Below are 22,541 nucleotides of genomic sequence, written 5' to 3'. Positions count from 1 at the left end.
AACATTGCCTACATTTATTTAATATTCATCCAAATAACTTCAAATATTTTAAATACAATATATTCTTTAATATTATATTCCCTTTTGCTTTACATTCCTTTTTCAGCAAACCAAACAACGAAGCTTTGCATTACTATTATACTATTTAAAAAGCCAGCACTCTTAAAGAAACATTCAATCAGAACAATTCATTAATAAAACTTCTATATCACAATCAATATCATGACCTCATTATATAGCCCCAGTAGTAGAAACACAAAATACTGCACTTGAAGAAGCATTAGCACTCCAACTTTAGCAATTTGAAGCATTGCAATAAATGGCGAGCTAGTAAAAGAACTAAACCAAAATAAAAGCCAGCCAGTAGGGATATTAGGCAATCAGAAAATTGAAATCTTTACATGCATCTTCTTGTTCTTCTGTTTCTATGATAACAAGCTTAAAGAATTTGTGTCAGAAAATAAAGTAACAAATGGAATTCAGGTACCGAATTTAAGGTTCAAAGACCTTATTCGTTGTCATTTACTTGTTTCCATTAGACTGGCAGACTCCATTGCTGTATGCTTCCTTGTGATTAAGATTAACCATACTTCCTCCCCATATTCTGATGCTGTGATCGTCACTAGCAGATGCAAGCATTTGAGGGTTTACAGGATTCCAGCTCACACAGTTCACAGCACCGGTGTGTCCGGGTAGGGCTGCAATGAGATAGCCACTGCTACGGTGCCATATATATACCTGCCACCATTGATATATAAGGCCGGGAATACAAGTTTCTAAGTTCTGGCATTAAACAACAAGTATAAACAGAAGTTGGAAAACATTATAGAAATCGTTATAGTTCCTCCCGAGATACCCCAAGCCCCCCATGAATTGGTTATTCCTAAACGAGTCATGAAGGGTATAACGAACATGCCTTGTCTCCACATCGGATCAAGAACAGGGTCAGAGGGATCAAAAACCGCTAATTCATATAGAGCCATCGAGCCGGCCCAACCAGAAACTAGAGCTGTATGCATTATATGGACAGAAAGTAATCGACCGGGATCATTCAATACAACAGTATGAACACGATGTCAAGACAAATCCATGTAAATACTCCTTTCTGAAAAAAAAAAAAAGACGTTATGTAACTTTATCGCGTTGGAAAATACTAGACCGTTTCCTTTACCTGCGCTTCATTTGCTTTGCACCTCTTTACAGCCAACCTAGCAGACCCTAACAAAGCTCGGTTACCACATACATCCAATCAGGGCTCTTATGTTTATGTGACAGTTATCTCAGCTCATGCATCATCATGCATCATGGAAAATATTTGCTTAAGAAGCTTGTCGAATAAGGCCAAATGGTAACTAGCAAGGCAATATATTCCGGGTTTGGTTCATAATTTCGTAGGAGTTGCTTGAGAGTTGTAGCTTGCTACTTTTACAGATAATAAATGAAGTTTAATCAATCTTAGAGCCACTAGTGTAAAATGGTGCATCTTTCATAAGACTTTTACTGGATAATATAGATTTTCATCAATATTAGATATAATTAATTATCACATTAACTTTTACTGAGCCGGACAACTTGTGCTTGACCCATTTCTCCAAGTCTATATAGGGCACGTTTTGAATAGTTTTTCACAGTTTCATTTTATAGATCACTGAGAAAGTTTTATATGGTTATAAATTTTTAACTATTTTCTAAAAAAAAATTATAAAGAGAAACTTTTACTAAGCAGATATATTATAGAACGTGTTAACTGCAAGAAAATTATAATATAATTTTTTAAATGAAAAGAAAAAATCAATAATATTTATAACAAGTTCAAAAAATCAATGTTCTCACAACAGACAAACAATTACTCATCTGGTTTGGGATGACATGATATGTAGCTTTAAAACATTATTGAAAGATGGCAAGCTTGACAATAAAATTAAAAATCATAATGAAAAGAAGCGAGTACCTGTGAATCTTCACTTCCACTAGCAATATAAGACTGCTCATATCCTCCAAAACAAGACCGAATAACAAACCGGCTGCGCTTGTGACCTTTATAACTCATAACTAATTTTGGAAAACCTGTAATATCCCATAAATGGATTTCCTGGTTTATAAGATTCACCAGCAAGAACTGATCGTCTCTTGATAAAGAAAATGATGTTATTGTGTGATTCTCTTCAATCAACTTCTCCACTTTTGCCTCCCTTTCAAGCACCAAAATAGCAGATTCTCTGCACATGCTTATGATTTGCTTTCCATCACCTGTAATAGTCAGGTCAGAAGTCTTGATCATCCTTTGCCCATTCCAACACTCTAGCTCTTTGCCGTCTAGATCCCACAAGCAAATGCTACTGTCTGTAACACCAGAGAAAAATCTTTTCCCATCAGGAAACCAACCACAGGAAATCAATCCAACGCCAATTTTTTCATAAACTTGCACGCACTCTCCACTGCTAATGTCCCAGCGTCTGACAACTTCTTCCAATCCACATGTTAGAAGCTGGGAGTCATCAGGACTCCATGAAATCATCAGCACAGGTTTTTGGTGGCCAGTTAGGGTATGTTTTAGCGAGAGTACCCCATCTTCACGAACCTAGCACATGATATGAAATAGAATCTTAAGAAAACTAATGCAGAGTACCTATCTTCACAAAATAGAACCATTTGCATATAGTTAAAATAAGTTTAAATGGATCGCTTTAAGTTGATAATAAACTTGATAAGGAAACATTTCAGAGGTTGCTTTTAGGAATCAACCACAAATATTTACGAACTTTTCCTTAATAAATAAGATTGACAACTTCAATATATAAGATGAACAAAGTAAGGCAAGCACACCATAATGTCAAGTTCAATATCTATCTTCTTTATAAGTACTATATATTATCTCCTCTATTTTGTTATACCCAAACCATCAAACTTTATATTATGCTAACCTAAGTTACTTGGTGACATCTAAAACTCTTGATCTAAACAATTAAAAAAAAAAGAAGGGTAAAAGGACCACGGATCAGACCCAAAATATTTCTAGTGTCTTCTCCTTCCTTAAATCCAGAAACTAGCACCTAAGCGCTGCACTTCCTACTACAGCCACCTCCTAAGGATCCGCCCTCCTCAACAAAACCTCTTGACAACCTTTATACCCATATCCTGCAACTATCGAAAACCCAAACGATTGCATCCCAGTGGCTCCATTACCTTGAGATCCCATAATTTCTTAAATAAGCTGTTAGACCAGTCCACACCGGTCCCTGGACTGGTCCAAAGGGGACCGGTTCAAATTTATAAGAGGCGCAACAAGGAGGTTCCGCCCCCTTCTTTGCACCCCTTTGATACTAAGGTCCACATGCTCGATTAGGTGAAATTATGAGGGAAATTAGGATGAAAAATTAAAATTGAAGGGGCTGTTTTGGAATTAACCTAATTAATGCATGCTTAAGTATGTTTTGATGGCTAGGGTTAGGTTTTTTCTCTTTTTTTTGCTGTAATTTCTTGGTTCTTGGTTTTTGCTTGGGCTCTAGCAGCATCTAGAGATTTGGGAGAGTCGGATCTTCCTCTCAAATAGAAGATCCATTGTATCTTGCTATTTTTCTTCATCTATTATCAATTAAAGGAGTTCGATTTTGGTTTTCTTTCCAAATTCTTCTCAATTTCAGCAAGGGAGATTCTTGTTCTCCTACAAACGTTTCCTAACAAATTGGTATTAGAGCACTCGATTTAGGGTACCAATGGCGGAAAAGAAAGTAGAAGTGTTGGAGGGGGAAATAAGTCAACTAAAATAAGGTTTTGTGGAAAAAAATTTCAAAATTTGAAAACTAATTTACATCCGTCAATGAAAAGATGGATGGAAGGTTAGCCGTCATGGAAGAAATGTTGAAAAAGTTTCTTGAAGCCAAACCCAACACGACGACATAAGAAATAAAGGAAGCTACCAGTGGCCAAAGAAGAGGAGGAAACCGTAATCCATTTAGGGGAGGGAAAAATTAAGAGGTGGAGATTTTAAAGAGAGAAGAAGGGATACCTCCGCTAGAGCCTATTTCTAGTGAAGAGATGAGTATTGGGAATGGGCAAACGGGTGCTGATTTTGCAAGAATATTGGTGGATTATGAGGGGATTTTGAAGAAGGATACGAGCGTAGAATGGAGGATCAAGACACCTGGGGAGCACCTCCCGTTCGTGGAATGAGAGGCTATGGAGGATTCAAGGGAAATGAATGTGATCCTAAAGTGAGGAAGCTGAAGATGCCCATCTTAAAGGGAGATGATGCACATGAGTGGATCTATAACGTGGAGAGGTATTTCGCCATCAATGATTTGATGAAGGATGACAGGTTGACTGAAGCGGGCCTATTTTTTAAAGGGAAGGCCTTGGCTTGGTACAAGTGGAGGGACATGCGACGATCCACATGGAGATGGAGGGAATTCAATAATTGCTTGTTGGAATGTTTCCAAACCTATGATTCACCGACACGCCTCTTAAAGAGGGTATGCAGTGTCGGACACGTGTCGGACACGGACACGCGTCGGACACGGCATGGACACGTGTCCGACACGGCATTGGAGTGTCGGAATTTAAAACATTAAAATTTAAATCGGACACGCGTGTCCGACACGCGTGTCCGGTTATTAAATGATAAAATCGTCCGTTCTATTTAGCCTTTTCGCGAACAAGAAGCCCTATTTTTCCGATCCATGAAAGAAATCTTCTAGGGCGGACCGGGAGAGCTCACAGTCGACGCCAAATGGAGCCCGCTGCCTTCGCCTCCCATTCCTTCGTCATTTCTGCTCGGCCAAGCAGAGCTCGTCTTTCTCATTCCTTCGTTCTTGCGTTATTTCTGCTGTCATTCGAGGCAAAGTTTGCAATCAAGGCCAAACAGAGCACCTTCTGCACGCAAGAGAACCAAGAATTGTAAGTGGATTTCGTCATTTCTTCTCTTCATTGTTGAAAAACCTTATGTACATGCTCGGTACCGCTCGGTATCGCTAGGTACATGCTCGGTACCGCTCAGTAAATGCTCGGTACTGCTCAGTACATGCTCGGTACTGATAGGTACATGCTCGGTACTAGTAGGTACATGCTCGATACTGCTCAGTACTGGTAGGTACATGCTCGGTACTGGTAGGTACATGCTCGGTACTAGTAGGTAGACGCTCGGTACTGGTAGGTACATGCTTGGTACTGGTAGGCACATGCTCGGTACTGGTAGGTACATGCTCGGTACTGCTAGGTATATGCTCGGTACTGTTAGGTACATGCTCGGTACCACTCGGTATCTTCACATACAAACAACTTACGAACTTTAAAAACAAGCATAACTTCAAAATTACTCTTACAATAAAATTTTGTTCCGGGGGCGCTGCCCCCGGAAACCCCTGCAGGGACGCTGCCCTTTAACCCCGCGACCTGACCGGGCAGGTCGAACCCCGCCAGGGGGCAGCGCCCCCGACAGACCGGTATATTGTTTTATTTATGTTGTGATTATTTTATTTCACTTCATATCATTTTAATTCGATGTATTCATATGCATGATTGATTTGTTAGCAAAATGAGCTCGGCTGCTGGCGGGAGTGGATTAGTTGAAGGTTCAAAAGAGCCATCTGTAGAAACTGATAAGCCATTATGGATTCATGTTACAAAGTTAGGAAAAATATTTGAAGGAGGAGGGAATGTGTCATTCAAATGCAATTATTGTGGTGGCACCTACAAAGGATCTTATTCTAGGGTGAAGGCACATCTACTTAAAATTTCTGGCCATTGAATAAAAATGTGTCCTAAGATTACTACGTCGCAGTTGATTGAATTGAACAAACAAGTTGATGAAGCTGAATCTAGGATCCAAAGACACTCCCTAAAGAGGTACCTTTGTCATCTACTCATGGCTCATCTCACACATCTTCCTCATCTGTGAGAGTTGATCAAGCTTTATCATTTAGAAGTGAAGGATATGAAACAAAGAAAAGAAAAGGAGTAGCCAGTAGTCCTCTAGAGAAGGCTTTTAATTTGCAGCAGCGAGAGGAATTGGATGGTGAAATAGCAAGGATGTTTTTTTCAGCGGGACTTCCTTTCAACCTTGCAAGAAATCCTCATTATAAAAATGCATTCATTTTTGCATGTAACAACAACCTCGCAGGATATGTTCCACCTGGCTACAATGCATTAAGATCAAAATTATTGAATGATAACAAGATGTGGGATATTGCTGGAGATGGGTTCGAGTGCCTTGATGATATGGGATTATTGGATGTTGCAAATCTTTCTCTAGATGAACCAGAGTTTGAAGCAATGATATTCACAATGATGATATTGAAGACCAAAGACCAACATCTGAATCTAATTTTATCATTCCCTCTATTGAGTAGTTAGACCTTCATGTTGTATTAAATGATTTTTTGCTTATATTTTTGTGTTTGTACTAGACATTTTGTACTAAACATCTTTATGTTATAAGCTAAATAAGTTATCAACTTATCATGAAATTGATTTATTATTGCTTGACATTTTTACTATAATGTCACCTTAATTTTTATATATTATATTAAAAAATTATTATGTTGTGTCCACGCCGCACCCGTGTCCTATATTTTTAAAAAATTGCCGTGTCCCGTGTCCGTGTCGTGTCGTTTCCGTGTCGCCGTGTCCGTGTCGGTGCATCATAGTTCCAAACCAACAGGGTAGGAGACTTCTAAGAGCAGTTTTTCGCCCTGACACGGGAGGGTTCAGTGATAGAGTACCAGGAGAGATTTGAGTACCTCGCTAACCGTTTGGACCACCCTTCAGAGACGGTGTTAGGGGAACTTCATGAAGGGACTCAAACCAAAGATCCGGGTAGTGGTTAGAGTAATGAGGCATTAGGACTTGAGAGAGGCTATGGAGTTAGCACAGTAACTAGAGGACCATAAGTACCTTGAAAGTGGGACCGAAGGAAGAAATTCAAGAGGCTCATATAGGATGATTACTACGTTCCTTGCTCATAAAAGACTAGCACCGAGAAACCTTCGTGAGGCCCCAAAGGAGAAGCCTGTAGGAGAGAAATTCGGGGTAAATTTCAAGAAGCTCACTAAGAAAGAGTTGCATGAGAAACTAGCAAAGGCATTATACTTCAGATGTGATGAGAGGTACACGTTAGGGAACAGGTGTAAGGACCGAACTCTTCATGCTCTCACCATCTGTGATGACGAGGAAGCAGAGGAGGGAGGTGCGAGTGTGATAGTGGTAGAAGAGGAGGTAGAGCTGCAACTTAACATGGATGAAGTCTCCTTAAAATCTGTGGTGGAGTTCACCACGAATCACACCATGAAGGTGAAAGGAGAGATAGCAGACAAATAGGTAGTGGTGTTAATCAACAGTGAAGCTACTCACAATTTTATCTCCAATCAGCTCGTTGACCAATTGGGGGTGAAATTGGTGGACACTGGGGGCTATGGAGTGATGATGGGCACTTGGAAGGTGGAGATGGGTATAGGGGTGTGTAACAGAGTTTTGCTGACTATACAGGGTGTTCAAATGAGGGAGGATTTTCTCCAATTGAAGTTAGGTAGCACTGATGTCATCATGGGGAAGAAATTGTTACAGACCTTGAGAGATACCAAGGTTAATTGGGGGGCACTAACGATGGAGCTGGTGGTGGAAGGAAGATGAGTGGTGATCCGTGGAGATGCAGGGTTGTCCAAGGCTATGGTGTCACTCAAAACCATGGTCATGATCATACATGAGGTGGGAGGGGGATTTATAGTGGAACTGCAGAACCTAGAAGGGATTAAAGTAGAGGAAGGGGGAGAGGGGGACATTCCTCTGTTAGTACAGCCACTCATACAACAATTTAGCGAGGTTCTTCAGCCGCCTCAAGACTTATCACCATAGAGGGAACAAGAGCATACGCCATCACCCTAAGGGAGGGGGTGTCACCGATCAGTATCCGACCCTACCATTACCCCAATATTCAAAAGGACGAGATTGAGAGGCTGATTTAAGAGATGTTGGAGGCGGGTATTATCAAATCAAGTGTGAGTTTTTTTTTTTAGCCCAGTCTTGCTGGTCAAGAAGAAGGATGAGAAATGGATATTCTATGTTGATTACCAAGTTGTGAACAAGGAGACTGTGCCAGACAAATTTCCCATTCCGGTGATTGATGAGCTATTATATGAATTATGTGTGGCAATGGTGGTCACCAAGATGTATCTGAAGTCAGGATACCATCAGTTTAGGATGAGGGATGAGGATGTCCCGAAGGCTGCTTTTAGAACACATAAGGAGGCATTACAAGTTTTTAGTGTTGTTATTCGAGGTCACAAACACCCCTGCCACTTTTCAATTGCTCATAAACAGGGTGTTCAAACTATATCTCCGAAAGTTCGTGCTGGTTTTCTTTGATGACATACTAGTGTACAACAAGTTGATAGGGGAGCACTTGGAGCATGTGAGGGTGGCTGCAAGCCAATCTGAAGAAGTGTTGCACAAACCAGTGTGGAATACATGGTGCATGTGGTCTCTCATGAGGGGGTGGCTACAGATCAGGCCAAGATTGAGGCAATGCGGAAATGACCTCTACCTAAGAATCTGAGAGAACTAAGGGAGTTCTTAGGTTTAACAGGGAACTACAGAAGATTCGTGAGAGGATACAGCACCATAGCCTGACCATTGATAGAGCAACTAAAGAAGGATAATTTATTGTGGGGAGAGGTAGCTACACAGGCCTTTGAGAGGCCATGACCACAATACCGGTGTTGGCCCTACCGAATTTCAATCGGATCTTTGTGGTTGAGGCGGATGCATCCGTATATAAATTGGGGGTTGTCTCATGCAGAATCATAGACCCATAACATACTTCAGTCAAATGTTGATAGTCAGAGCTAGGTTGAAGTTAGTCTATAAGAGGGAATTGATGGTCATTGTGTTAGCCATTCAGATGTGGCCACCATACTTGTTTAGTAGACATTTCATTATTAGGACGGACCAGAGAGCTCAAAGTTTCTTTTGGAGCAAAGGATGGTGATTGAGGAGCATCAGAGATGGTTGTCAAAGCTATTAAGCTATGATTTTGAGATTCAATATAGGCCCAGATTGGAGAAAAAAAGCAGCGGATGCCTTGTCCAGATGCATATGGGAGCTCCATGAGTTTGCTATGTCGATACCCCTGATGTTAGATTAGGACACCATAAAAGAGGAGAGTATGCAGGATGAGTTGGAAAAAATTAGAGCATATCTTCTAAAGGATAGGAACAGTCACCCAGGTTACTCTTTAGAGGGGGAGAGACTTGTACCAGGGGAGATTTATAATGCCTAAGACATCAGTTCATATCCCACAGTTGCTGCAAGAGTTTCACAGGAGCATTATTGGAGGTCTCTCTAATGTACAGAAGGCATACAGGAGATTGACAATGAAGCTGTATTGAAGGGGGATGCACAATGATGTACAAGAGGTATTGGCTAGATGTGAAGTGTGTCAAAGGAACAAGTACATGGCCACGGCTCCTAGGGGATTACTTCAACCCCTAACTCTACGAGACAGGGTGTAAGAGGAGGTCACTATGGACTTTATTGATGGGTTATCTCGCTCTGAAGGGTTTACAGTGATTCTGGTGGTAGTTCACAAATTGAGCAAGTATGCTCGCTTCATCCCCCTACACACATTAGTGACAGTAGCGGCCGCATTCATAAGGGAGGTGGTTAGGCTACATGTGATACCATAATCTATAGTATGATAGAGATAAAATATTCCTCAATCATTTTTGGAGAGAGTTGTTCAGGCTACAAGGGACAGTGTTGAAGAGGAGCAACACTTACCACCGCTAGATAGACTGGCAGACATAAGTGATGAATAGGAGCTTGGAGACATACCTGCGGTGTTTTGCTTTAGAAACACCTAAGGTATGGGCCAAGTGATTGGTTAGGGCAGAATATAGGTACAACACTTCTACCACTTGGCCTCCAAGATGACTCCCTTCAAGGTGTTGTACGGAAGGGACACTCCCCACTTGGTATATTTTCGGTAGATTCGCACGCCAGTATCTTTAGTAAAACAGTATTTGGAGGAAAGGAATGTGCTGTAAGAGTTAAAAAGACACCTGCTGATAGCTCAACAAATTATGAAAGCAGGTGGAAGGACACTTAGTTTGTCATTGGAGATAGATTATTCTTAAAGCTGCGACACTACAAGCAGAGGATAGTAGCCAACATAAGGAATGAGAAACTAGCCCCGTGGTACTTTGGCCCTTATGAGGTATTGGAGAAGATTGGAGCAGTGGCTTATCGCTTGAAATTATCCCCGGCTACTTCCATACACCCACTATTCCACGTATCACACTTGAGGAAAATGGTGGGGGATCATGCAGCTAGTTCAAAATTATCAGGGACACTGACACTGGATCTAGAGATGGTTTTGAATCCACTAGAAATTAAAGGGGTGCATCAAGGAGAATGAAAGCCCAAAGAAATATGGATCAAGTGGAAGAACTTGCCTGACTATGATACCACTTGGGAGCCATATGAGAGGGTAAAGCATTAGTTTTTGTACTTCCACCTTGCGAATAATGTAGCTCTTTGGGAGGAGAGTATTGTTAGATTGGTCTCTGGATGGTCCAGCCGGTCCAAAAGGGACCGGTTCAGATTTATAAGAGGCGGAACAGTGAGGTTCCGCCCCCTTCTCTGTCCCCCTTTCATAGTGGGGTCCACATGCTTGATTAGGGGAAATTTGGGGGGGGGGGCGCGGTTATGAGGAAAAATTCAAATTGAAAGGTTTGTTTTGGAATTAACCTAATTAATGTATGCTTAAGTATGTTTTGGTAGCAAGAGTTAGATTTATATCTCTGTTTTTGTTGTAATTTTCTGGTTTTTAGTTTTTGTTTGGGCTCTAGCGACATCTAGAAATTTGGGAGAGCCAGATCTTCCTCTCAAATAGAAAATATATTGTATCTTGTTGTTTTTCTTCATCCATTATCAGTTAAAGGAGTTCAATTCTAGTTTTCTTTCCAAGTTCTTCTCAATTTCTAATTTGCTAGGTGCTGAAAGTTAGATTCTTATTTTCCTACAAGCATTTCCTAACATAAGCCTTCCTTGAATGGGGGGATCTCCTCAAACTACGCTGCTAAGAAATCTCTGATGGGACCTACAACAAGTTTCCATCACAACACCAGTTTTCAACAGCTCCTCTCCTCTAAACATCTTTGTTTGATTGAAACCTCAAAAAGGAACTTCGTATGCTTCCAAGTGCCCTTAGATGAACAATTTTTCGCTATGATAAAGTCTTAAAACTCCTCTCAATCCTCCCTCTTGCAAGCTGTTTTTCCATTTTCCCATGGTCGCCAAACATTCTACAACCAACTCAAGCCATCGGCAACCACCATAGGGTTCTCAATTACCATCGGTGCCGTCCAAGCTTACTAAAAAACCCTGCATAGATTGTTGGGCCATAACCCAACAAGGCCCGACCAGGAGATAGGGAGAACTAAATATAAGCTGTGAGGCTCCACCACTTTCAATCCAATAATCAGCTGCCACCTACATCTAGTCAGGCCACTGATTAATTTGGCTGAATTCCTTAGTCCAACAAAGCTTTGGGGCATAGCATGACCCAATTAACCTATTATGAAAACACCCAAGAAAGCACAAGTTTAATCTAAGCCTAAAACTATTAGGTGGTGCTAAGTTAGAATCATATGGTGATAAGTTAACATTATGTGGCGCTAAGTTAGCATCTTGTGGCAGTCAAAAACTCAATCGTTATTTCCCTATATCGGGAAGCCAATGCTCCTCTCCCTGAATAGGAAGTCTGCCCTTGCCTTCCTAGATAGGGAATCAGCATTGATCTCCTGAGATGTGGGAAAAGAACCTCCCTCCTTATAACAAGAAGCCGTCCGCCATCTCCCATCATGTTGAATTTATTCACAATCATAACTTTATTGATTTTGTATAAATTGCATTATTGTTTTGTTAATGAACCTATTTATTTAGCCACACTTTAAGTTGACATTTTGGCATAACCTTAAGCTCTGGTATCAAATCTAATTCGAGGAATCTTAAGCCTAGGGTTTACTAATGTAAATCTTAAACAAAATGAATAAAATCACGTACACAACTTCAAATTCTTAACTCACAAACTTCCAATTTAGATAACTATTCAGCCCTTTAGATGAAAAGGGGAAATACACAATATTAGTAGAAATGATAAATTAATAGTCTACTATAAGAAATAATATAAAGAAATATGGATGCATAAAAATCACATGTTTGGTTAGAAGGAAAACATGTCGCAATCTAAAACCAGATTATATCAAATTTAATAAAATTTAAACATGATATCAGATCAATTACAGGTATTTTCATATAAAAAGTCGAGAAAAACAAATAATCATCAAACAAAAGAACAAAGACTCATGAGGATATAACTTCCCGTGAAAAACTTCAATCCCCAATAGCGCCATGTGTAGATCAGAAGAGAATACATCCAATTATAAATTCATTGTCAATTTGTCATGGTAGAAAACATTTCTAATTTTTTATATGCCCCAGGTACCTCTATTTATAATCCTAAATCTCCCTCACTTACAATTAAAAAGCTAGAAGATAGAATTTACAACCCTATACGAACCAAAAGAAACACAAAGAATCAAAGATCACATCACCAATGCAACTCAAAGATCACAAGGCATAGGGAGATGCTCAAAGGATCACAAAAAAGATGTAGCACGACTAGGAGTTGCAAAAGACCCACAAGATCATACATAAGATCACGCAAGGCACACTATCAAAGGATCCCACCGATAAAAGATATGTAGAAAATCAAACCAAAGCAATAGATAGATCACAAGGAACTGAAATGAAAGGAAATTATAAGTCCTGCTAAATCGTTGAAGGGGAATTCTGCATCTGAAGCACTTCAAAAGAAGGGCACCCCAATAGAAAGCATGCAAAGCTCATATGGAAAACAACAAGCAGATATCATAAACAATTAAACAAAAATGCTAATCACAAGCAAGTCAAAGACATATAAAAGGAGTCTCAGGTTGGTCTATATTTTCCATTTAGGTTCAAGGCGCCTTTTTTTATGCACAGTTGGTCCTCGAGTTAAATTGTCAGTATTCATGGAGATCCTTTTCTATTAACAATATTAACGTTTCTGTCAAATTCAGTTGCATGAATAACTTGTTGTTGAGTGCAGTTACACTCTCCAAACAAATTCACAAGAAAAATACGATTGGGCTCCATTTTGATCAGCTGGATTGATCACAGTTGGAAGGGAATTACATACATTTCTGTTTGGGAGAGCGTTAATTTACCTAACTAAGCAAAATGGAAGCAGCGTTTTGTGTCTTATGTGCTGAGATAAATTTTTAATACAATCATTGCCTTCATTATTAGCCTTATGCCAATAGTTTGGCAGCATAATTTTTTATATAATGCTAAAGAATGTTTAAAATAATATATATATAAATCAGTATCAATAAGGAAAGCCTACACTGACATTTGGTTAAGAACAAAGTTTAGCAGAACATCAGAAACTATCAAGTATTTTTGAGACATGTTATTATACTTACGCAATCTAAACTACAAACAAAAGAAGTAGCAAGCAAACATCAACAAATGAAAACCAGTTTGCAGTAGAAAACAAAAGGATACATTACAAGCAAGTCCCTGAGGAATAAGAGGAGTTTCAAGTTGGTCTACATTTTCTATTCAGGTTCATGGCGCCTATTTGATGCACAAGTTGGTCCTTGAGTTAAATTTTTGGTCCTTACGGAGATCCTTTTCAGTTAACAATATAAAGTAATTTGTTAAATTCAGTCTCATTTAACTTTTTGTTGAATGCTGCTACACTTTCCGAAGAAAAAAATCAACATAAAAATTTGAATTAAGCTCCACTTTGCTTAGGTGGGCCTATTAAAGTGGGAAGAGGATCACACAGGCTTTTGTTTTTTGTTTAGAAGAGTGTTGATTGACACAACTATAAGCAAAGTGCAGCCCAATCTCATTTTTTAGTGTGGACTTGTTTGGGGGAGAGAAATTTTACTCCTTTTTCTTTGAAACACAAATTCTCAAAATTTTTTTTATTATTTATTTTTTTATGAAAGCACCCCATTGAAAAAGTCAAGCTAATATTTGCAAAATGAGCTTTAGAATTTCTCACAATTTGTAAGGAATATTTAGCCAATCTTTTTTAGCAACAAATGCCAAATATTATGCATCCCCAACCACTTCTTGGCCTTCTTTTGTTTTCCTTGTTGCCTACGGTGGTATCCTCAATAGTTAACACGCAATTCTCTACCTTGGACTTCGTCTCAACAAGTTTCCTCTATTTTGGTGCCTTCTCGGCTACCTTCTCCTCCCCAGCATGTTGTCCATCATTTTCCTCTAGTTCTTGGGCATCATTTTGATTTCTAGACATGAGAGAGAGGAAATAGAAGGAATCAAAAGTAGGTTAGGAGGCAAAGAATGATTACGAGATATTTTTTAGCAAGAAAATTTGAGAAAAATTGGCACTTTATACATTTTAATTTTTATTTGTGATTCAGTTAACCAAATTGAAGTGTCTTTATATCCTGGTGATTCCACTTAAGGATTTTTAAATAAGGGACCTCACGTGAAGAGCTTTTATACCTCAGGGACTTGTGTAATTTACAAAAAATGAATTTACCTCCCATATTATAGCAGAATTGTCTCGAGATGATGATGCCAATAATTTCCCATTGTTTGAGAATTGCACAAACCATACTTCATCTCCATGTCCTTGTAAGACCTAATAATACCATTAAGAAGCTTAAAGTTCAGCACATGAATGTTGTTTATTAGAGAGGAAGAGACAGAATAAATTAAAAGCCACGTTTATATCTTAGAACATTAAGTTAAATGGTAGATTAGGGCTCACCATGGACAAACACTAATTTGCATAAAAAACACAATAGCTATGATGAAGCCAATCCTAAATTTATTAGTCCATTTGGATTCAACATACAACTTTATTTCATGCTATTTACATTTCTAATGCTAAAACTTTAATATTACATGTCTATCACCCATAGAACAAATATGGGTGCATGGAATGAAATATTGAAGTTTATAGGGTGGTATGGGTGGTAAGAATGAAATATATGAGTGATATATTTGATATTAAAATTTTATATGAGTGGTAGGAATGTAATATTAAAGTTTTGGGTGTTAGATATGTAAATAGCATGAAATAAAGTGGCATGTATGTAAATCCCCCAAATAATTAATAAGGATAGCAAAACAAAACTTTTGAATTAATTTTTAAGCAACCAGGAGTATTTGCAACTAGAATCTTGAGCCAACAATTCAAATTAATATGGGCTTTACCATTCCTATGACCATTTATTACATATACAGATATCACCACATAATGCATAATGTTTTGGAACTTTCTCTATAAAATAATTCAATTAAGAACATAACTTCTCATAAAACTACTGCACATGAAATAATGAGGATCACAATCAAACAGGCTAAATCTTGCATTGATATCTATTGTTGTGCTATGGTGTCAATTTAAGTAGATGATTGTTTCATAAAATTATGTTAACATTGATGTCTTAGAAGTGTTGCAATAGTTGTAATTTTTTAATCAAAAACTTTAGTGACAATGACATGCCTTAGTTTGATGGACGAAATAAACATTATTATGTATTTTATACAACTATAATATCATGCCTCAAACTGTGTGTGTGTGTATATATATATATATATATATATAAGATAGATAAAATATATAAAAAAATGCTTTTCTGGAAACTTTCAAAACCACCATTCTCAGAAGCTGCTATTAAATTTTCATGCAACTGAACTTTTTCCCACATATTCTTCCAAACATCATATAACTAATTCTGTTGTTCAAGGAAACGAAAAACAGAAAACAAAAACATAAGAAGAACAGAACCTTAACATCACTGCACTATGCACTTAGCAAACTAGATGCGATCGATAGAATTTTTGATAGATTTGTCAAAAAATAGATATGAAGAAAGCATCCCACAATAATGAAGTGATTCTCAAGTGGATACCATTCCAGACCTGGGTTGTTTGCGACGGAATCTGGTCTTCTCTACAATGATGATCCGTGTACAATGTTAAGCAACTATCCAAGGAATTATGGAAATAACAAGCCTCGCGTTGAACATTTAGCGCCTGCTCAATCAAATGTTCTAGCCTTCCCTCGGGTATCATAAGTGCGGGAGGGAGCACTTTCTGCAATTCATTGAGAAGATTTAGCCTTGAGCTTGATTTTTTAATACCATTTATAGAGCCAAGTGAGAGATGCAGAGAAGGACAAATAATACACGCTGAAAGTTCATGAACTCGCTTAGGCTTAATCCTAAGAGGAGTAATTTCATTTCTTAGTGTATTCACTGCATCCAAAACTCTATCCATCTCAAGAAATTCACAGAACTTATACTCCAATATCATAAACGATGCAAGCTTCAGCACATCATCAGAAATACTTATTTTGTTCAAAGTAGCCAAACTACCATCCCAATTTCCATCAAGCACTTGCTTCCTAAAACAATCTACCAATGGTGAGTGTAAGGGTATTCCTGACTCTTCCTCCAAAATAGCTCCACTCCTATCATATCCAAGAGAATAAAGAGCCTTTGTAATGATCCTAACAAACTCAGACCTCTTAATAATTCCCTTGGAGCCTATCATATCTTTGTTCCCATGGGGTGTCAAAGGTCTGGCCATTTGACCTCCCAAAGGATCAATATGATTTGCGGGAGATGGAATGCTATTTGAAAAGCCCTGTAGTCCTGCAATGGTTTCTTTCACACGCTTGGATGGTGGTTCACGATCGTCTATACGTCCCATGAAATTGACAGTTAGCCCATGTATAACTGATTGCAGACAAGATGGAAAGTTCAAAATATCTCGAATCAATGGCTCCTGATGCAAAACTGTGAAACCATAAATATAGGTTATTACAGGGCATATTTGAGCAATTAATAACAATCCCATGCTACAAAACAATTTCTGAGAATTTGAGTCGACATTCTTTTATATTGAGGATTTATGCTTAGAAGTTCATCTGTGACTGATCAAAACAAAACAAAATTTTACTGGATTACTACAACTGAATTAATGAAATTACAGTAGTATGGCATAAATTCAGAATGGCTTTGCATCTGTCATCACAGAAAAAAAAAAAAAGCAAAATATATCAATACAGAGTTACAAACCAAATTTAATAGCGATATCTTCTCCTGGATCTATAGGAATCATCAGCATATAATACCATATAACATCTGTTATATCTAAAACCCACTCATTACAGAATCATATTCCTTGAAATAGAAAACTTGAAAGGAAAATAAGTAGCTTTGGTTTCAAATATTTGTTTAGGATTTGCTCAATTCTAGTAGCATTAATTGCCTGCCTCACAGATTGCAGATTTTTAAGGTGTTAGAAGAGTAGATGGGTTCATTACATCTGAATAAATCTGAAACAGCAGGTGCAAGTTTCACATGAGGTTTGGTTTCATCACAATCTCTCAGTCAATGCTCAAACTTTTTATTTAACAGAACGAAACTGATCTTTCTACCCCGTTGTTCAACCCAAAAAAAAAAAAGGAAAGATTAAACAAGGTATTGAGAGAAGAGGTTTAGATGAACAAATTACAAAGAATAATATCATGAAACTAGAAGAACAGTTAGCAATGACAAGCTAAAATAAGCCGTGATCCTTGCCGGCACCTATATTTTAAATTGCTAAAAAAGGCACCTTGCTGAAGCAAACCAGTAATATATCAACAAGATCAGTCATAAATGATTAGCTCAAATATGAAGCTGGCCCAGCGAAGTAGCTTTGTTTAGAAACATTTCTTTACGACTAGCTCAATTCTAATATAAAGGAATAACCTCCCTGGCAAGATCGTATGATTATATTTAACCAGATCGAAGTCGAGCAAGAAATTGCAAGATTAGTCTTCACATTTTGTTTGTCAGAAGCATAAGTAGGATCAAGAATCTCTGATAATCACATAAGGGTTGGTTAAACTCTATGCAGGATCTCCTTCTAGATTTATGCTTTTCATTGAACTGGTATTTCTACTTTTTTGTTCTAAAAGTAAAAAAAAGATAGGTATTGACTATTGAGAGTAGAAGTCTCAAAATCTGTAAATTCTAAAGGGATAATATTGAAAAACTGAAAGATCGGTCAGCAACAATTAGCTAACTCATTCAAGCATAACTCCTCCAAGATCCTAGCCTGAACTTATATTTAAGATTGTTAAAAAGAGCATCTTTGCAGCTGCAAACTAGAACCATAAGAAGACAAGTGAGCCACAAAATAAATAAATAAATAAATAAAAACAATATAACCTGATCACCACATTTCAGTTGATCAACATTCTAGGAAGCTAATTCCAATCAAGAAGGATAATAACTCTAAAAAGCCCTTCTCATGAATAACCAAACAAAACTAACAAAGAATTATTCAAATCGCAGCAGGCAAATCAGCTCTTAAAAAATTTATAAAAAAAAAAAATTAAAAATAGGTATAAGAATTAGGTCTCTAACCTCAAGAACAAAATCCCCAAAAGCAGTTCAAATCCTGAAAAAAAAAATACAGAATCTACGAAACCTAGAGGCGACTTCAACAGGAAACTGGTTCCATTAACAAGCCAACAGAAACAGCGTCCAAATTCAAAGACGGAAACAGTGGCGTAAAGGCTCAAAAGCCATCAAGAAAAGAAAAGAAAAGACATCTCCCACACTCTTCCATGACATTATTAGATTAATAATATTTGGTTAATCCAAAGAGTCGGCGTTCGGTTCCTCAAAGAAAGCATACGTCATTTATACAGGATAGAGATGAGATGAACATTGCAGACAGACCGAGAGTCAATTTGAAGATCCAAAGTTTTTTGATTTAGTGTGCTCTTCAATTGAGTCTTCGTTTGTGACAGCTTTTTTATTACTTCTTAAAATAGTTTCTTAATACAAATTATTTTACTTTAAGAAACAGTAAGAAAGTCATCTCAAACAAAACCTTAATGTCACATTTTATGTTGAGATAGTTTGAATAATTTTTTTGTTTGATCAATTATAACTCGTTTGTGATCATCTAATTAATCAATCAAACACGTTTGAATATTTTTTTAAAATGCTCGATGTTTTAATAAACAAAATTACATCATTAAACATACTTGAGTTCTCACAAAATGATCGAAAATTCATTAAAGAGCAAATTACAAAGCAATATTTCCCAAAATTACAAATTAAGCATTTAATTAGAGAATCAGTGACTAGTATGGAAATATGACAAAACAAAAAGTTATGCAGAATATTAATAAATCAGTGAGAAAATTTTAAAGACAAAACACATGAAAATTTTTTTTCTATCTACACATTGCAGGAAAAAAAAAATTTCAGCTCTCACTTAAATAAAAAACAGAGAAAGAAAAAATCGGAGAAAGGAAAGATCAAGGGAAAATAAATAAACAGCAAGTCAAGCAGGTCTCACCTACCAAAAATCAGAGAAAGGAAAATTCTGTTGAGCGCGTGTCTGAGGAAGGCAACAGTTCGGGGAAGAAGAAAAATCGGACAGGTTTCAGTCGGAGCAACAGCTGGGGAAGAAGAAGAAGAAATATGGGAGAGGATGAGTCGGAGCAGCGATCTGGGGTAGAAGAAGAAAAATCGGAGAGGTCTAGGCGACGCCGCGACGGGGGCGAGCGATGGCTTCGTTCCTTTCGGCAAATAAGGGCAACGGCTTCGCTTGACGACACGGGCGCCGCGGGTAAGTTTTCCGCCTGACTTTAAATCCCGTTAAATCCACCGAACTGAGGGATTTAGTAAATCCCGGATTTAAGCCGTAAATCCGTAAATCCGGGATTTACCGAATCCCGGGATTTAACGCGCGCACAAAAACTGTTTGGCTGGATTTAACTTAAATCCGACTTAAATCCCGCTGTAAATCCGATACCAAACAGCCCCTTAGTGTGCTCTTCAATTGATACAACGTTATTTTATAATAAAAATAGGTTTAATTTAGGCTTTGTTTGAGACGGCTTTTTTACTGCTTTTTAAAATAGAATTTTAGTACAATTTTTTTTTTTTTTTACTAAAACTCTATTTTAGAAAGCAATAAAAAAGCCGTCCCAAACGAAACCTTAGTCTTTGTTTGTGACAGCTGTTTTAAGAAATAGCTTTTTTACTACTTCTTAAAACAGCTTTTTAATACAAATTATTTTACTTAAAGAAGCAGTAAGAAAGTCATCTCAAACAAAACCTTAATGTCACATTTTATGTTGAGATAGTTTGAATAATTTTTTTCTTTGATCGATTATAACTCGTTTGTGATCATCTAATTAATCAATCAAACACGTTTGAATATTTTTTAAAATGCTCGATGTTTTAATAAACAAAATTAAACAATTATGTATTTGACTCGTTTATCTTAATGAACATTATCACTTGAAACTCGTGAACATGTTCCATAGGAGCTCGAAAAGAAGCTCGTTAGGATTGTTAAGAAGCTTGATTCTTATTTGATATAGAACATGTGAGATAATTAGTTGAATGTTTGATATAAATATTGATTTTGTATCATTAAAAAATGAACAATCTAATATAAATATTTTAGGCTTATTATAATTTAAATATATAGTAATTATTAAGTAATAAATTATAAAATTTTATAATATACTAATGAAAATACATCATAAATATCTATTAATTGACATTATATTATTATGTATAATTTAATTAAAATTATTTTTATTTTACAATATTATCAAGTTATGCATTTATTTTTAATTTTATGCATCATTAAGTCCTCATTAGCAGGGGTGTCAATTCGGGTAAACGGGTCGGGTTCGGTTCGAACTCGAAACTGACCCGACATTGTTCGGGTCAACCCGAACCCGATTTTCGAACCCAAACCCAACCCGATTCAGGTCTGGATCAACCTAACCCGACACAAATGACCTGAAGTTGATCTAAAATTGCTACTTTTCGGGTCAATCTTTAATTTTCGTGTCAAAATCTGGTCAATCTCGGGTTTCCGAGTCAAATACGAGTTTTCGTGTTAATTTCGGGTCATTTTCAGGTTGCTTGTTCAACCCGAACCTGACCCGATTTTTAAAATGGGTTGATTTGTTGAACTCGAACCCGACCCGTTTCAGGTTCGGGTTGACCCTAACCTGAATTTTTTCGGATTAGATTCGAATCGTGTTTCGGGTCGTGTCAAAATTGACATCCCTACTCGTTAGTCTTCTGCAATTACCAATGATTATCAACAAAAGGTTGATTTTAAAAACTTTTTGGGCACACTATTATAAATGTTTGGATGCTTAACCAAAACTTAGGAATTAATTGGTGTGATTAATTAGAAAGTCTTTGAACACATTATAGATTTATTTATTGATAGTGTTTGGATGCTTAACCAAAACTTAGGCATTAATATATATTAATTTATTTATTATACCAATGAGCCATGAAAGTTATCTTTTTTATTCTCATGACACTTAATGCATTTTCATGATTGTAGTTGTTTGCTCATCATATTCTCATGATATTGTTGGTGTGGTTTGGTTTTACTCCTTAATCTTCTTTAGTGGGCATAGATTGTAGTTATTTGCTTGTGATTTGCATAGCATTAGTTTCTCTAACTATAATTTTCTAGAAGGTACGTCAGAAATTTCACCACAACATATTAATTCTACGGAGCCAATGACTAATCTTTCGCAATACCAATGCGTGATAGTCAATTCAGTGTTGGGTCATCTTCAAGCGCAACAGTAATACATGAATATGATCAGAATGTAAATCCTTTTGCAAAAAAAATAAGAAAGAAGGCATCTTCAATATGACAAATTTTGAGCCAATGATTCATTCTACTTCTTTGAGCTAGTTTTTGGGTTTTTTTAAGGGGTCTTTTGCTTTTGTTTGTTTTCATGTTATGACTTATTTAGTGGCTATTTTACTTTTGAAACTCCTCTTTTTCATTACACTGAGTTATTAAATATATATTATTTCACTTATAGATACTTCTAACCAATGATATTAGTCAAGGAAATAAACTATGTAGCATATGAGTTTGACATTTTCTCAATTTTTGGCCTATGGTGAGCATATTACTTCTCACAATCTTTAGAGTGAAAAAATTAAGTTGATTATTTGTGAAGGGGTTTGTAATGTAGCCACTTGGAATGAATAATACATTTTTCCATTTGCCAAAACAATATATATTGGTATTTCAAAATTGAGTTGTCCAAAAATATTATTTCTTTATATTTTAAATGAAGGCTACTTGCTAATGCATTTTATTTTAGTTAATTTCTATCTTGGTACATGTGAGACCTCGTTCCCTTACTGTTCCTCTCTGATTTGAATTTTTCCTCTCAGGATCGTCCAGGACGATTGGAAATCGTCCAGGCCGATCGGTACTGTAGAAAATATCGGCCTGAGAATAGTTCTGGGAACCGTCCAGGACGATTTTTCTGGTCTGATCGTCCCGGGACGATTTGGCGATCGGCCGGGCCGATCAGACAACTGATTTAAAGAAATCAGCTCGTTTTGATGTTTTAAATTTTATAGATGTTTGATAGACTG

At 37.2% G+C, this 22,541-nt stretch overlaps 1 protein-coding gene across 1 annotated transcript; it reads right to left on the bottom strand.

Annotated features, from left to right (window-relative positions):
- Positions 1–280: 280 nt before the first annotated feature.
- Positions 281–18,783, bottom strand: LOC110095716 (WD repeat-containing protein 26 homolog). The gene is made up of 5 exons (XM_020821361.2): positions 18,507–18,783; positions 16,009–16,886; positions 14,618–14,719; positions 1,952–2,581; positions 281–738 (listed from the first exon to the last, which is right to left on the bottom strand). The coding sequence occupies exons 2-5, from the start codon at positions 16,798–16,800 to the stop codon at positions 523–525; spliced, it is 1,740 nt and encodes a 579-aa protein (XP_020677020.1). The 5' UTR covers positions 16,801–16,886; positions 18,507–18,783; the 3' UTR covers positions 281–522.
- Between the last annotated feature and the right edge of the window lie 3,758 nt (positions 18,784–22,541).

This window comes from Dendrobium catenatum, unplaced genomic scaffold (genome assembly GCF_001605985.2).
Source record: "Dendrobium catenatum unplaced genomic scaffold, ASM160598v2 fragScaff_scaffold_1093, whole genome shotgun sequence".
Taxonomy (NCBI): Eukaryota; Viridiplantae; Streptophyta; class Magnoliopsida; order Asparagales; family Orchidaceae; genus Dendrobium; species Dendrobium catenatum.
Note: the sequence above shows the minus strand (reverse complement) of the source record. Positions and strands in the feature narration are given on the sequence as shown.